This window comes from Lottia gigantea (assembly GCF_000327385.1).
Source record: "Lottia gigantea unplaced genomic scaffold LOTGIsca_153, whole genome shotgun sequence".
In the NCBI taxonomy this organism is placed as follows: Eukaryota; Metazoa; Mollusca; class Gastropoda; family Lottiidae; genus Lottia; species Lottia gigantea.
Window position 1 is genome coordinate 19444 of NW_008707846.1, and position 13855 is coordinate 33298.

At 35.4% G+C, this 13855-nt stretch overlaps 2 protein-coding genes across 2 annotated transcripts; one reads left to right on the top strand and one right to left on the bottom strand.

The window, feature by feature from the left end:
• Positions 1-926: 926 nt before the first annotated feature.
• On the top strand, positions 927-3449 carry LOTGIDRAFT_238580 (hypothetical protein; the record flags this gene model as incomplete). The annotated part of the gene is made up of 5 exons (XM_009050705.1): positions 927-1077; positions 1418-1506; positions 1869-1941; positions 2458-2529; positions 3061-3449. Coding segments are annotated over exons 1-5 (765 nt in total), but the record flags the coding sequence as incomplete, so codon positions are not given.
• Positions 3450-6321: 2872 nt separating this feature from the next.
• LOTGIDRAFT_173240 (hypothetical protein) lies at positions 6322-9744 on the bottom strand (the record flags this gene model as incomplete). The annotated part of the gene is made up of 5 exons (XM_009050706.1): positions 6322-7154; positions 7486-7570; positions 7997-8089; positions 8827-8957; positions 9399-9744. The coding sequence occupies 5 exons, from the start codon at positions 9742-9744 to the stop codon at positions 6322-6324; spliced, it is 1488 nt and encodes a 495-aa protein (XP_009048954.1).
• Between the last annotated feature and the right edge of the window lie 4111 nt (positions 9745-13855).

The window sequence follows — 13855 nt, forward strand, 5'->3', positions numbered from 1 at the left end:
GGCTTAGATAGCCAGTGCGTGGAAAGAAACCCTCTCACAAAGTTTCCATATCTATTATATCCAGTTTTTAGACCTGAACATAACACAATTTGCAAAACCCCTTAAATCATCATGGTTTGCCCCATTCCAATTTTCAATTAGACGTCATCAAAAAATCTTTAATGAAAATCTCATAGCAAACAAAAAACAATCAATAATTAACAGGTACTATACGTCTCGGGCGAGTCTTTATTTTTAATAATTTCAGATCAGATCAGAAGAAAACCCAAAATAAAGACCCTTTATTCCCATTTCTCAATAAAATATTTATTACAACCTTGGCCTGTACATTTGGGAGAATCAAGCCCTCCCTTTCCTTTCGCGAAACCTAAACCCTAAACCTTGACCTTAATCTACCTTACCTTACTTACCTTACTTTTTTTTAAGATGACCATGAAACGAGCTGTCTTTGGTCTAGAATATCAAGGGAAATTATATATATTGTTTCTTAAGAAACTGCATCTCGACTTTCAAACGCAGATATTTCTGGACACACATGGATTTGTCAAATTTCGACAGTCAGCTGTGAACGCTATTATTGATTGACTAAGCTAAAATCTTCCCGTTTCTAAGACTAAGGTACGATTGGTAAAAAAAAATGGCGCATCTATCCCTTTAATGTGATAAAGCAGTGTATTAGAGAATTAAAACTGTTCATAGCATCAAAGATCATTAAAAAGATTGGGCATGTGAAGATACAATACAAACGGTCTAAAGGGAATTTCTGTGAGCGCTCGGCCACAAATTAGGCTTTGAGGAAACTACCGAGGATTGTCGAATGGTGAAGATCATAGTATCTAAAGAATATCAAACGTTCAAAAAGAGGAAAATGTTATTTCGTTTTCCGATACAAAAGCAATGCAAATTTTTCACAATTTGACGGTAGCCGACAGCATGGCGAAGACAGAAAAGATAACAAACGACTTAAAACACGAAAATCAGGATACTTTGCCAACAAAAACAAACGAAAATTTGTCAGGGAGATCGTTAGATGTAGCGGAAGAGGCATCAGCTTCTGTTAGGGAGCTCAATAATGTGGTAACGTTGTATTTTAATTATTTTCAGAATGTTATCTGTTCAAGGGAAGTAACCCCTAAAGTTAGGTCTACCTCAAGAACTTATGGCAACGTAGGACTACAGACCACAGTTAAATTGTATTGTTTCTGATTAAGATCATATTGAAAAATAATGTTGGTGATATAAATCCTTGTTTTCTTTTAGCCTTACATAAATTCAACATTGTGAAAGATTGAATAAGATGAAATTACTTTTGGCTTCAGTGTTGATGCCAACAAATGGTCTGAACTTATCATGGTCTAATCATGGTTTAACTATTTTAATTTTATACATAAAAAGTTTGATTTTGTGTCTGTTTCAGATATTGAAGTTAAAACCAATAGTGAAACAAGCCAAATCAAGAACCATTCAGAAAATAGTTAGACAGATTCAAAGATTAAAAAAGACAAAGTAAGTGAATTTTCCAGATTTACTTAAAGTCCTTTTTTATAGAAACTTATACCACAAGGATGACACAAATGCAGCCCTAAACCCATTTACTGCAAAGTGATTGTAAAGAGGTTTTCTAATTAATTCGTTATCTGGACACTTGTAGCATGGATAAGCACATTTCCAATTTTTAGTCGAAAGTCCATGGTTGTCTTGATTCCATTGAAATTAAGCGTTTCTTGATTCACTAATACTATCTAATAATATCTCAGGACAATTGGTATAGTTACGTCATAAAACACTTATTTTGATGGGAATTGCGAGAATTTGGGTTAAAATTGCATTCTATTCACATAATTATATAAAGTAACTTTGTATTTTAGAGGGTCTGATGAGAAAGTTGAGAAATCTAGAAATAAAGCTGAGAGATTGTTAGATGAGATATATACTATTAAGGCAAGTATCTGTATATCCTTATGTTTTTATTAATTATCCATTGCTAGTGTCATCCCAGCTTTAAGAGGTGGGGCCATGGACCATCTTCTAGTTGAGATCTTGAGCCTAAGTTGCTATCCTTGTATTACTTAATTTCTATCTTTTCTATTTATGGCAATGTCCTAAGAAAAGATGAGTCGTATAATTCCAGACACATATGGATTTGAAGGCTCAAATTTTGACTCTGAGCTGCGAACACTATTACTGATGGCTTTGACAATTGGTAAAAAAAGTGGCACATCTGTCCCTTTAAGATGACGAAAAATATTTGATGGGAAGATTATAGTATCTTACATTTATCAAGGATTTGATACATTATTGAACATTTGGTTGCAAACCTGGTGTCAGAGTAATATTGAAATCTATATCACCTAACCCTAGCTCTTAATTTAGTGTAGCCTTGGACAAAAGGGTGCTTCTGCATCTCCTCTCTCCCCCAGCCCATGATTTGGACAATCTCTGACTCTATCATTTCAGTCATTAGAGCTAGAACAATTGGCTCAATATTCACTAGGAAATACGACTAGCTTCTTTCATCTCAGTTCTCAGGTTAGTGTAGATATATTTTCTTTCTTATTTACTGTACAAACAGTAGGGGAATAGTTCACAGAGTAGTGTCCAAAAAAGGCATGGGTCTCAGTCACCAAGTTAAATTCCTTATAACAGCATCTGTGGTCTTTTTCCAATAAGTTTGCTTTTGAATTTGAGCTCCACTATAATAATCTTCTTGAAGGGCAGTGCTGTCTAGATGGGCCATTTACAAATTAAGACACTTGCTGATGGGTTTGTCAACTGTTCAGACAGTCCATGTGACGATTTGTTTAGTTAGTTTTCCGTTTGATCTACTGTGAAGTCTTTATCATTTTCAGAGAACTGGCATGTTCAGCAAGTATATAAACTGCCCCGATAAAGCTTCAATATTAAAAGGTTAACCCCCATTTCAAAACAGCTTAACCTGATGAGGATTGTGTATCCAAAACATGTGTCTGCAGCATGATTATCTCTTGTGAATAAATAGGAAATAATTAATAATTTTATTTTATAATCTATTATTCACCTTTCAAACTCATTTATTTCTAGAAAGATATACCAGTTGAGATCAAAGCCATGACTAGAGTGTCTGAAAACCCTCAAGTTCAGCAATACGTCAAGGCGTTTCGGGCGAACCACAAAGATTGGGAGAAGCTAGGAGACTTCATGTTATCTAAACAATCAGGTCGACGTTATAAACATGCTACGAGTGAAAATCGTGTAGAACGTATCAAAGCTAGTGAGGCTCTTGTGAAGACATATATTGATAAGAAATTCTCAGGGGATAAAGACAAAATTAAAAAGGTGGAGTCCATTTCCGAACATGTTTTAACTAAACCTCGTAGATTTCAAAAAGCTGATACATCTGAAAGTTTGAAAGACTCCGAACCCAAAAAAGATACGAAGGGTCCAAAACCTGAGAAAAGGAAATTATTTAGATCTATTGTAGCTCAAAATGATTCTGAAAATGACGATAATACAGAAACATCAAATTCAAAACCTGAAAATGAGTCAAAACTAGTGAATGTGTCTTTCGATCAGGATAAAAAGTCGAATTCAAAATTGTTGAATAAACTAAAAAATTCAAATTTATCCAACAGTCAGTCAAAAAAATCCACCATTTTGAAAGATCCAAAGGATAGTGCAAGTGAACGAAGTCAAAGTTCTGATTCCTCTTCAGATGAAAGTGATGTTGACAATACAGTGATTCGTAAAGGAGAGCAAAAGGAGGACGTGACATGTGATGGGGGCTCTGTTGCCAGTGACAGTAAAGATAGCGATACAAGTGAAGAATCTGCGGCCATTCCAGACACTCAAGTGACTAATAAGATTGACAAAACTTACGATTCTGAAAGCACGGATTCTGACAGTGAGCTTCATAGTGATGACAGTGGAATAAACACTAAGGCTCTTCCTGAATCTAAGATTCCAAAAAGTTCTCAAAAACTTTCCTCACAAAATGTTCTTGAGAAGTCAACTGTTGAAAAAAACAAAAAGAAAATAGTAAAAGAAAAACCTGTGAAAGATACTTCAAAAATTACAAAAAGTTTCAAGACAAACGATAGTGACGATGAGTTTGTGATTAAGAAAAATAATGACATGGTCGTTCGAAAAATTGATTGGGACAATTTTGGTATTGGCTGTGATTTTAGACCATCGTTTAACAAAAATATTCCCGAAGTCAAGAAAAGACGACAAAAAAATGATTTTTTTGAAAATGATGGGGATGAATTTGATGATGATGAAGATGATGATAATAATGAGAAAGATTTGATTCGTGAAGATGATAAAGAAGAAATTAAGGGTTATGGGCGTTCGTTAATTGAAAGTTCGTTTGTGAAATCTTTAGGTGGAGGACCAAGGACTAGACCTGTCGTAGACAGAGAAAGAAAAAAGTTAGAAATACAGATAAAAAGGTAAGAAATCACTGTAATTTTCATGAAAGTTGCATGTTTGTGTGGAATTTAAATGGCACAATTTCTCACTTATGTTGAAAATTGATTGCAAGGTTTTTTTGAGAAACTTGAGCCTGGGAGAAAATCTCTTAATGACAATGTTTTATTTGTTTTGGTGGCATGTGACCATAAAGAAATTCTGAAGTGCTGTTAGAAGCTGAAATTAAGTAAGGGCAACTAAACTTTGATATGACTGACAAGTATGGCAAATTCGGCAGACGGAGATGGAGGGATACCAGGGATTCTGCTGTTCTTGTATTTGAATAACAGGACTTCCTGTATGCTTTCTAGAGTGTATCAGCTATGTACTTTATCATCAGTGCACTATGGTTCAATGATTAATTAATTAGGCATTATAAGTGCTGACTGCTGGCAAACTATATTGACAATTATACAGTATATAACCTCAGCTTATTTTATCTTGAACTTGTGTCAAATATGATTTACTGATAAGGGCTCATAATATGGTGTTACTTATAGATGTTTCAGAAAATATATTCATATAATAAAAACTTATTCCATGCAACTTTAATTATTACTTTGTACATAATATGAGTTCTTTTTTTGTGTCCAGAGAAATGAACAGTAAAAAGAAACAACAAGAGAAAAAAGATTCTAAAAATCGTCAGCCTCACAATAAACCTGGGAAATATCAACAACAAAATAAGGGCCAGTTTAATAAAGGTGAGATGACATGGAATGATTTTTGGACTTATTGTAGGTCTTCTTCATTGATTTTGCCAGCTTTTGTACTGCAATTTGAATAAGGCTGTGTTTAACAAATCTGTGGTGCCAATTCGAGTCTAGTAGTGTCTGAAAACTGCCACTGACTCTCAGTTTTGGTTGCTTGTGGAGTAGTAGTGGCCAGTCCAATCAAGAGTGATCTAACATTGAAAAAATAATTACCCAAAGCACCAACTTGTGGTGCTCAATTTTAGGAAAGTGGCATTGCAAAATACAGAAATTTGTCTTCATGTGAATTGAATTTTAGCACATATAATTACACTAGAAATTGTTATAAAGCACTGATCAGAAAAGTATTAGTATGATCCAATTTCTCACTATTTCGTTTCAGGTTCTAGTCAGACAGAAAATGTTCACCCCTCCTGGGCTGCCAGTCTTAAGCGGAAGCAGGAACAAGGTGCCCTTTCGGCTTTTCAGGGCAAGAAAATTAAATTTGATGATTAGATGTTGAAATTATTTGTAATGAATATTATTAATAATATTAAAAGTGAAAATTATGTTTTCTGATAATCTATTTTATTTCTGAAAGCACATTGACAACAATTGGTATATATCATATAAGATTTGAAAAGTTAGCTGGAAATAATGAAAACAAACGGGAATTCAGGGCTAGTTCTATTTATTTCCATTCCATTTTGGTCCGACACACTGACCCAATCTATGGACTGGATGATGACCGGTGAGGCACGATGTTTTGTGATAATTGATACAGCAGAAATTAGAAATATAGAAAGTAAAACTGGGCATTTTACGAGGCGCATTCGCAAAGACCCGGCGTTCACGCTTTTTGGGATTGCACATGAGTTTGAAACGATAAAACTCTCCGTGTGGTCGCCTTTTTCAAAATGGAATCAAATACAAGTTAAAACGGCGAAAACCTATGCAACACAATGCAAAGGTATTACGAACTGCGTCTTGTACTTGAATGCAGCGATTTGATTTGATAGTTCGCTAGTGAATACAGCCCATATCCCTCGACAGACAAACTTAAAATTTGGAAGCGCAAGTCATTGAGGACTGTAACTGGCTGTATTCGGTAGTGTACAATCGCATCAATACCCTGCATTCACTTCCGGGATACTAGATAGGTGGCTATCTGTTTCTCAATAGTTTAATGAGACAAGTTTGAAACTCTCTCTAAAAATGTTTCTGGATTAATTTTATCCCATTCTTGAATTAAAATGTCGGAATTTCTGGAAGCCTCGGCAGCGAATGGATTCCCAGGCTGGTGGATTTTGTTGTATTCACAGAGAACCAGGTTCTGGCTAAAACTACCTCCAATTGACCAATAGAGAGCTGACAGATCCAAGGGCGATAACTCAGTAATTGACAAGTAGCCTTGTAAGATCTGAAGTGTGATATCTATCAAGGCATCTCCGTGAACTGCGGTTGTGATCAAATCATAGTAATTCTTGTCGTCAAGAAAGTTGTTTAGTTGGAATTCTATCACATCTTTCCTCAGCTTGCCATCATTTTGTAGGCCTACATTTTGGAAATTATTGTTTGGCTCTTTCCTGATTGTATCGCCATTATGCTTTTTCCGAAGCTGTTCTCCATTGGGATCTTTTACAATAATGTTATCAGTTTGAAACTGATTTTTTTGAAGCGTTTTGCCATTAGGTTCTTTACTAATCGTGTCTCCAGATGAATCTTTCTGCATCTCGTCGCCATTTACATTTTTTGGAAGGTTGTCGTTTCCTATCTGAGTCATGTCTTCTGTTGAATCCTTCGGAAATGTGCCACCTGTAGGCCTACATTCTTTTTGGAGCGCCTGTTCGGTGTATGCCAGCAACTGATCGGCGATCAACCAACCAACGTCCAAGATGATGAAAGAGTAACACAAATCGTTAAAATCAATCATACCATACTTCTGTTTGATTTCTGAAGTCGGGTGCTCTTGATTAATTATGATGTTCAGATCTCTTATATCGCCATGGATGACACCTGAAAAAAAAACCAAACAAACTTCTATTTGACACATGGACCATACGAAACAACTACACAGCCAGTTGTAGTTGACGTATCAGTTACCAGACATGCAGTTCCTGTGGCACAGGGACATTATCTTTCGGATATGATTAAGGTGTTCCTCAAGCAGCGTTTAGGATAATATCCTCCTTCCCCAACGAAAAGATGTAATAATTTAGGACGCTCCGAAGAGACGATCCTGATGTTCATTTCTTTTTAACTTGAAGAGACTGATACAGGAAGAGTAGGATACACTCAATGCCCAGGGAAACCACTCAACCCTCTCTCCAACATCTAAAATACAAACCTTTAGTTAAATTGGCTGTAGGATCATGCAGGGTGCGATGAAGAGTTTTTGAAATCTTTGTAACAATTTCAATAATTTCTTCACTCTGAAAAATTAAAAGTAAAGTGATAGTCGTGGATCATAAACACGCAAAAATCGAGTTTACATTGGGGCAAAAAAGAAACAAAGTGGTACAATGTATGGACGAGAGTAGGTAACCATGTTCCTTTAGCATCGGTACGATGATAACGATTAGATGTGAATAATCATCGTACCGTTGCTAAAGGAACATGGTAGGTAACATGGTATGGTCACAATGTTATTATTACGAACTTCGTCTAAGAACAAGACTGCAATACCATTCTTTCTTATATGGCGGAATGAAAGGATTTGATTGGATTGTACGCCAGATAATTCAGTCAATCGTGCAGAGGGGGTTGGAAATATAGCCAAAAATCTTACTGTATTTGGACGAATAATAAGGAACCGATAAAGAGATAAGTAGAACAATCACGCTTTGTATGTTTCTTACCAAAGATGGAGTTAAATATTTCAAAACAACTAGTGGATTTTCTGCACCCCAGGGATTGTTCGGGTCCACACTCAGACCAGCAGGTGGGAAATCCTGAAAAAAAGATCATTTTCCTTTTAGTCCCTTAATGTGTAAATTGACGACGTAATATAGTATCCATACTCCTGTATTCTACAACATGTAATTTCTTTTGAATCGATTATTCCTCACCGAAGTTTGGAAAAATACTCGGTTAGACATACCACCGACTGTGTATAACTATACAACTTATATTCTATTTTGGTGTTAAGGCGAGAGTATATCTCCTCCTACACCCATCTATTTTTGTGGTCTCAGGGGTACGTCAGCGGCGCCAGCCTTCCGAGACAAATAGGGAACAGACTGACTAATTTGGGGACAACTCCTAAGGCTGATTTCAAATATTTGCTACTCTGTGGTGGTGTCATAGTCGCAAGCCTCTCATAGAGCGTCTCATAGGTTCTCTCAAGAAAATTGTAGAAAAACTGAATTGATTTTGTGCATTCTGACACATATTTTGGAGAAAAAGGTAGACATTTGGATTTGTTGAAAATAAAGTGGGGGTACAATTGGGAATAGGGTTAAGTTTCTTCATGGACTCCCTCCCCCAATCCCGAATCAAGGTTTGCCCAGCTTTGTCACCCCCTCCCAAATTTTTCAAATTTCTTAGCATTTTAATATTGCCTGTGAGCTCCCTTCTAACAATTCTTTGGCTCTACTCGGAAGTTTCGCCTAATGATTCACAGAAACTCCCTTGCCATGGTGCCATCTTGATTACAAGCCAAGATATCTCCCTGAAAATATCAACGTACCTTCAGGGTGAAATGGAACTCGGCGAGAAGTTGTCCCAGTTCAAACTGGGTGCTAGAGTTGGTGGATAAAGATCTGAGAGGTTGACCAGGTAAATAGATCAGCAGTTTTACTAAACACAGCTCTGATTTCCCTGTAACAAACACACTATTGAATGGAGGTTTCCTAAACTTTTTATGTGTGTCGAGGATGTGTGTCAGTCAGATGTCTGTGGTTCCTGCAAGTCCACAAAAACTAATTTATTAAATTCGTGTCACTACCGAGGCGTTAAAATGATACTACCTCCTAAAGTGGAAAAAAAGTCTCAAACTTGGTTAATAAGTCTAAATATTCACTTACCAGGTGCCCTTGTTCCTTTAGCAACGGTATTATGATAATGATCATGGTAATAATCATCGTACCGTTGCTAAAAGAACATACCAGGTGCCATGACTAAATAGAATCTCTATATATTATCATGTAATATAACACTATATATCCATTAGATAGTATTGCAACACGCTTCTAAGCAATTATTCCAATTTTGTTGGTCATCCTAAGATACAGGTATAATGGCGTAATAAAATCTACTAACCTGAGCTAGTCGGGAGCGGTAGGCGCAGAAACGACTTCCCATCCTTAGTTGGAATTATTTTTGAAGTAACGAACCCATTCTGAAGTAGATGATCCATAATAGATCCAATAGCTTCATGGAAGAACGGAATGGATTCATGACTGTTCACCACTTTTAGAATGTAGACAACTTGGATATCCTCCTTTTGAGTGGAAACTTTAAAATTCCTGTCACCAGATGACTCTAGTTCTATTATCTCTAGAGATGTCAAACCGAAATATTCAGTGATGATATCCCTAGCTAGTTGAATATCTACTGTAGGACGTGTTGTACCCAAATATCCGGTATTTTTTTCCTTCTCACACATCGTAATACAGCTTTTAACACTGAGCGTCATTTAAAACTACTCGAAATCAAGCACTCATCAAAACATGATACACATATTGTTCAACCAACCGTCTATAATTGTTCAGAATGGGTGTCCTATTGCATTTTATACGCCTAGGTATAAATAGTAAAATGCTTACCCTTGCATTTAGGTACAAATAAGCGACGTGTATTAAACTGTATTACATATATATATTTTATTGTATGCGTGTATGGAGGGGGATCGTTGCCAGAAGTATTCACAAAGTCAAACTTGAAAACAAGGCCTCGGCTTTACAAGTCACAATTACAAAATACATCTCTCCAAAATCAATTAATCCATTTACTAATTACAAACTAGAGATATTCATAGTTTACTTTTCAAACTTCATTTCACAACAATCTAATAAGTCAATATTTAAACTTTTTTATTTTGAAAATGAATTCTTGTCTTTGCATTATTGACATTATCAACAATGTCTTCTTGACTTTGTATTCTTGAGGGATGTAAGTTCGACCACTGTATTCTTGAGAGTTTTAATGTCAACTTCTGCTTTCTTGAACGTTTATCAAATAAGGTATAGTGACCTACCTCATTTACATAACCGAATTTCACAACACTAACGGAAATAACAAAAATTACACCTCGTCTTTTCTTCACTGGCCGACAAATATTTAAGACAGATGGATACACTAAATTTTTGGAATGATTACGATTGTTGTAAAAGAATAAAAAAAAAACGAATATATTGTAATTCAAATAAAACGTCTCAAAAGTGATGAATATGATATTATTCTTACATGATTATCAAAATCTTGCTTATCACACATATGCTAAAGATATAGATATACTGGTGGTCATTAGAGGGTAAGTCAAACAGTTTTAGGCCTACCTAACTAATACTTATAACCATATATCATAGTGTCCCTGTAAATAATAGAATATGTCAGTACTGTGATCTTAATCAGGCGGATGATGAACAATATTTTCTTCAAGTATGTCCTAAATACTGTTAGCTCCGAGAGAAATATTTAACTTATTATACATATTTATAACCATCCCTTCATATTATACTAGCCCTACCACCTTTTATAGCAAAAGACATTTCTCGTTTTGTGTTTTTTGCTCTTGAAGAAAGTAAAAAGGGACCATGAGAGTTGTACTTGATATTTTGATATTATTCTGCATGTATTAGAACTATATCATATCTATATAAATTTAATCTTTTCATATCATTGTACCGTTTTCATGTTTGTTATCTATCGGCCTATCAAGGACCATGACACCTTGTTTTATATATTAAGTATTCATTATATCTTTCACCTTATTATACTGTTTATATATTTGTATGTCCACAATGGGGGTATATGCAATAAAATCTTATCTTATCTAAGTGTAGCTTATTGTGTTTCTACTGCATTTCAAACATTCAAAGGCCAATAGCTGAGATTGTCCCCCCCGAGAGAGACCTTCAAACCCACCTAGGGTAAAAAATTAATCGAGGGGTCAACAGCCTACCCAATCAGTGAGTTTTGAAAGATGGTTTTAAAAAATGTCAGAGCGCTTATATTGGTCAGAACCAACAGCATAAATCCGAGTTTTGTTCCCGTATAACCATATTACCCTACCCTCCCCATCCGACTCCATAAAAAAACACCAAAACTTTCATTTTCCGACGCTAGTAGTGACAAATCTAAATTTTGAGTCCATTTGCCTATCATAAAACTGCTCATTATCTTTATTGCTTGATTGATATACATTGTCATACTTTAAAGCTGATTTCGATGATTTTAGACAATACCAATTTGAAATTAACTCACCGGAACACGTCAACAGTTGTTCCTGGTACAAACTTATCATCAACAAGTCTGTTTTGAAAAGCGACATATTATATGATATTAAATTTACTAAACGCTAGAAGAAATAACACCACGTTTCTGGGCCGCTGTCAAGTGATTTAGCAACCTTCATGATGTGTTGGTTCACAAGATGGTTTGGTAAAAAGACAATAATAACACTACAGAATGAAGTTCTTCATTCGGCTCAACCTTCGCCAATGTTCGTTAGTTTTCGTAAGTTGAACATGAAATGCTGACCTATTATTGCCGAAGTTCATACGAGTTACAGTTCTTATGTCTATGATTCATTTAATAAGCGTATTCTGATTGATTGAGATATATTTAGGCTTAGAATTTTATCATTACCATTTACCGCCAGACGTCTATGGTTCCGGTAATTCGATCCTATTTTGATATGATATTTAGATTTATATCTAATTCCGGTCGCTTTTAGTGTAAAATTATTTGGTTTTCTCAAATAAATAGTGAAGAAAACTGGACACCGTTCATATAGATCTAGTACATTTCACCATTACTTTCTTACAGTTACAATAGGACAGTGGCTAGGGAGCAAGTGATATATCCTGAGAGGAATGTGGTGTTTAGGTGCAGTGACGATATAGGTTGGTCATTTATGACCCCTTTCCCCCTGCAGATACGGGCCTGAAAGCGATATATTTAGCAGATATCATATTAAGTCTTTTTATTTTAAACAAAGTGCCCTTTTGACTATTTTGTGGAGTCACTGAACACTGATTTGATGATTGCTAATAGCTATATACTGAATCAAGCTCACTGAACATAGAGAGAATAATACTGATTGGTTGATGATCAGTTACCTTTCATCAGTGGACTTGAGCCAAAATTATTCGACAGAATACCTCTAAATCCAATAAATCAATAATAATAAGTAATAATTCATTAAACTATAAGTAATTTTGAAACACGTTTAGAAGCGTTTTTGAAAAATTGCATAGTTTAATGGATAAATCATCTAATATACTGATTTCATTATATAGTCATGGCACCTGATAAGTCCGACTGATTGTTCCTTATTTGAAACTTTGATTTTATGTCCATTCTAAGAGATAGTATTCCTTTAACAGGGGCCGAATATCTTTCGAAGTTCGATATGAGCAGTAACGGTCCGCTGGGGGCGTCCGTCACACGATATGCCTCTCCGGGCACCTGCGACTTTAGTCAATGGATAATAACAAATCTAAGGTCTTAATCAATCAATTAGTGTTGATTGAAATTGTAATTATTTCATTATGACCAGGCAACATATACAATGACAACTTTGAGACAAGCCGGAATTATAATATTAATAATATAATATGTAACCCTTTAACGTGAACATCTCACCCGTTACTAATAAAGTATATCAAAACATCTACCTCTGTCCCAGGGTCCGATAGCTATTGTGAAAGTTGTTGGCTAGTGTAGAGACAGAAAAACTAGGCCCTGGTTTGTGAAAATTTTCCGAAACCCCAAACTCTAAATGTTATCTTCACTAGTTTCTCCCCTGTCTTACGTTTTTCATCACCTGATAGTACTTCTTTTTGGAGGAGTAACTTACTATCAAACTTTTATTCTTAATTTTGACATGCTTTGGGCGAGATTTTTTTTATTTTTTATCTCTGAAATAGCCGAAATGACTAAATCCATGTGATAATCTTACCTCAAGCTAAATAACTTCAAAAGTTACTTTTAAAAATACATCTTTAAACTTAACTGCAATTCAACATGGCAAAGTCTCTACAAAGGCGAGTCGTCAATGTAGCTTCAAACGCGGTTAGTGATGAATAAGCTTGCTTGAGGCATTTAAAAAAGAAAACAATATTATACAGTAGACGGGTAGCATCAGAGGTCCAGCAAAAGCAAACCATTAGCATAACAGTGAAATATTGTAAATAACTATAGTTACACATGGTTAACAAGGCCCACGATTCCAAAAATAAAGTAAAATATTATATAACAGAACGTTTCTACCATCACCTAACTGATAACCCAGCATAAGCAAAGTAAAAGCATAACAGTGAAACACAATTTGAAATGCAAAAAAATTCACAAAGATAATCGAAAGTCCGTCACTCAATTCGACCGCCGCCACACGACATATGATATTGTATATTTTAGCTTTTATGGATATCGAATATCGATGAAGAAAATTAATAATAAACTTGTCATAAACAATCAGATTTATATCTCACTTTATATTTCTTCAAGTTAGAGGTGATTGGTTTCTGGTGGTGAACAAACGTTAACAACAC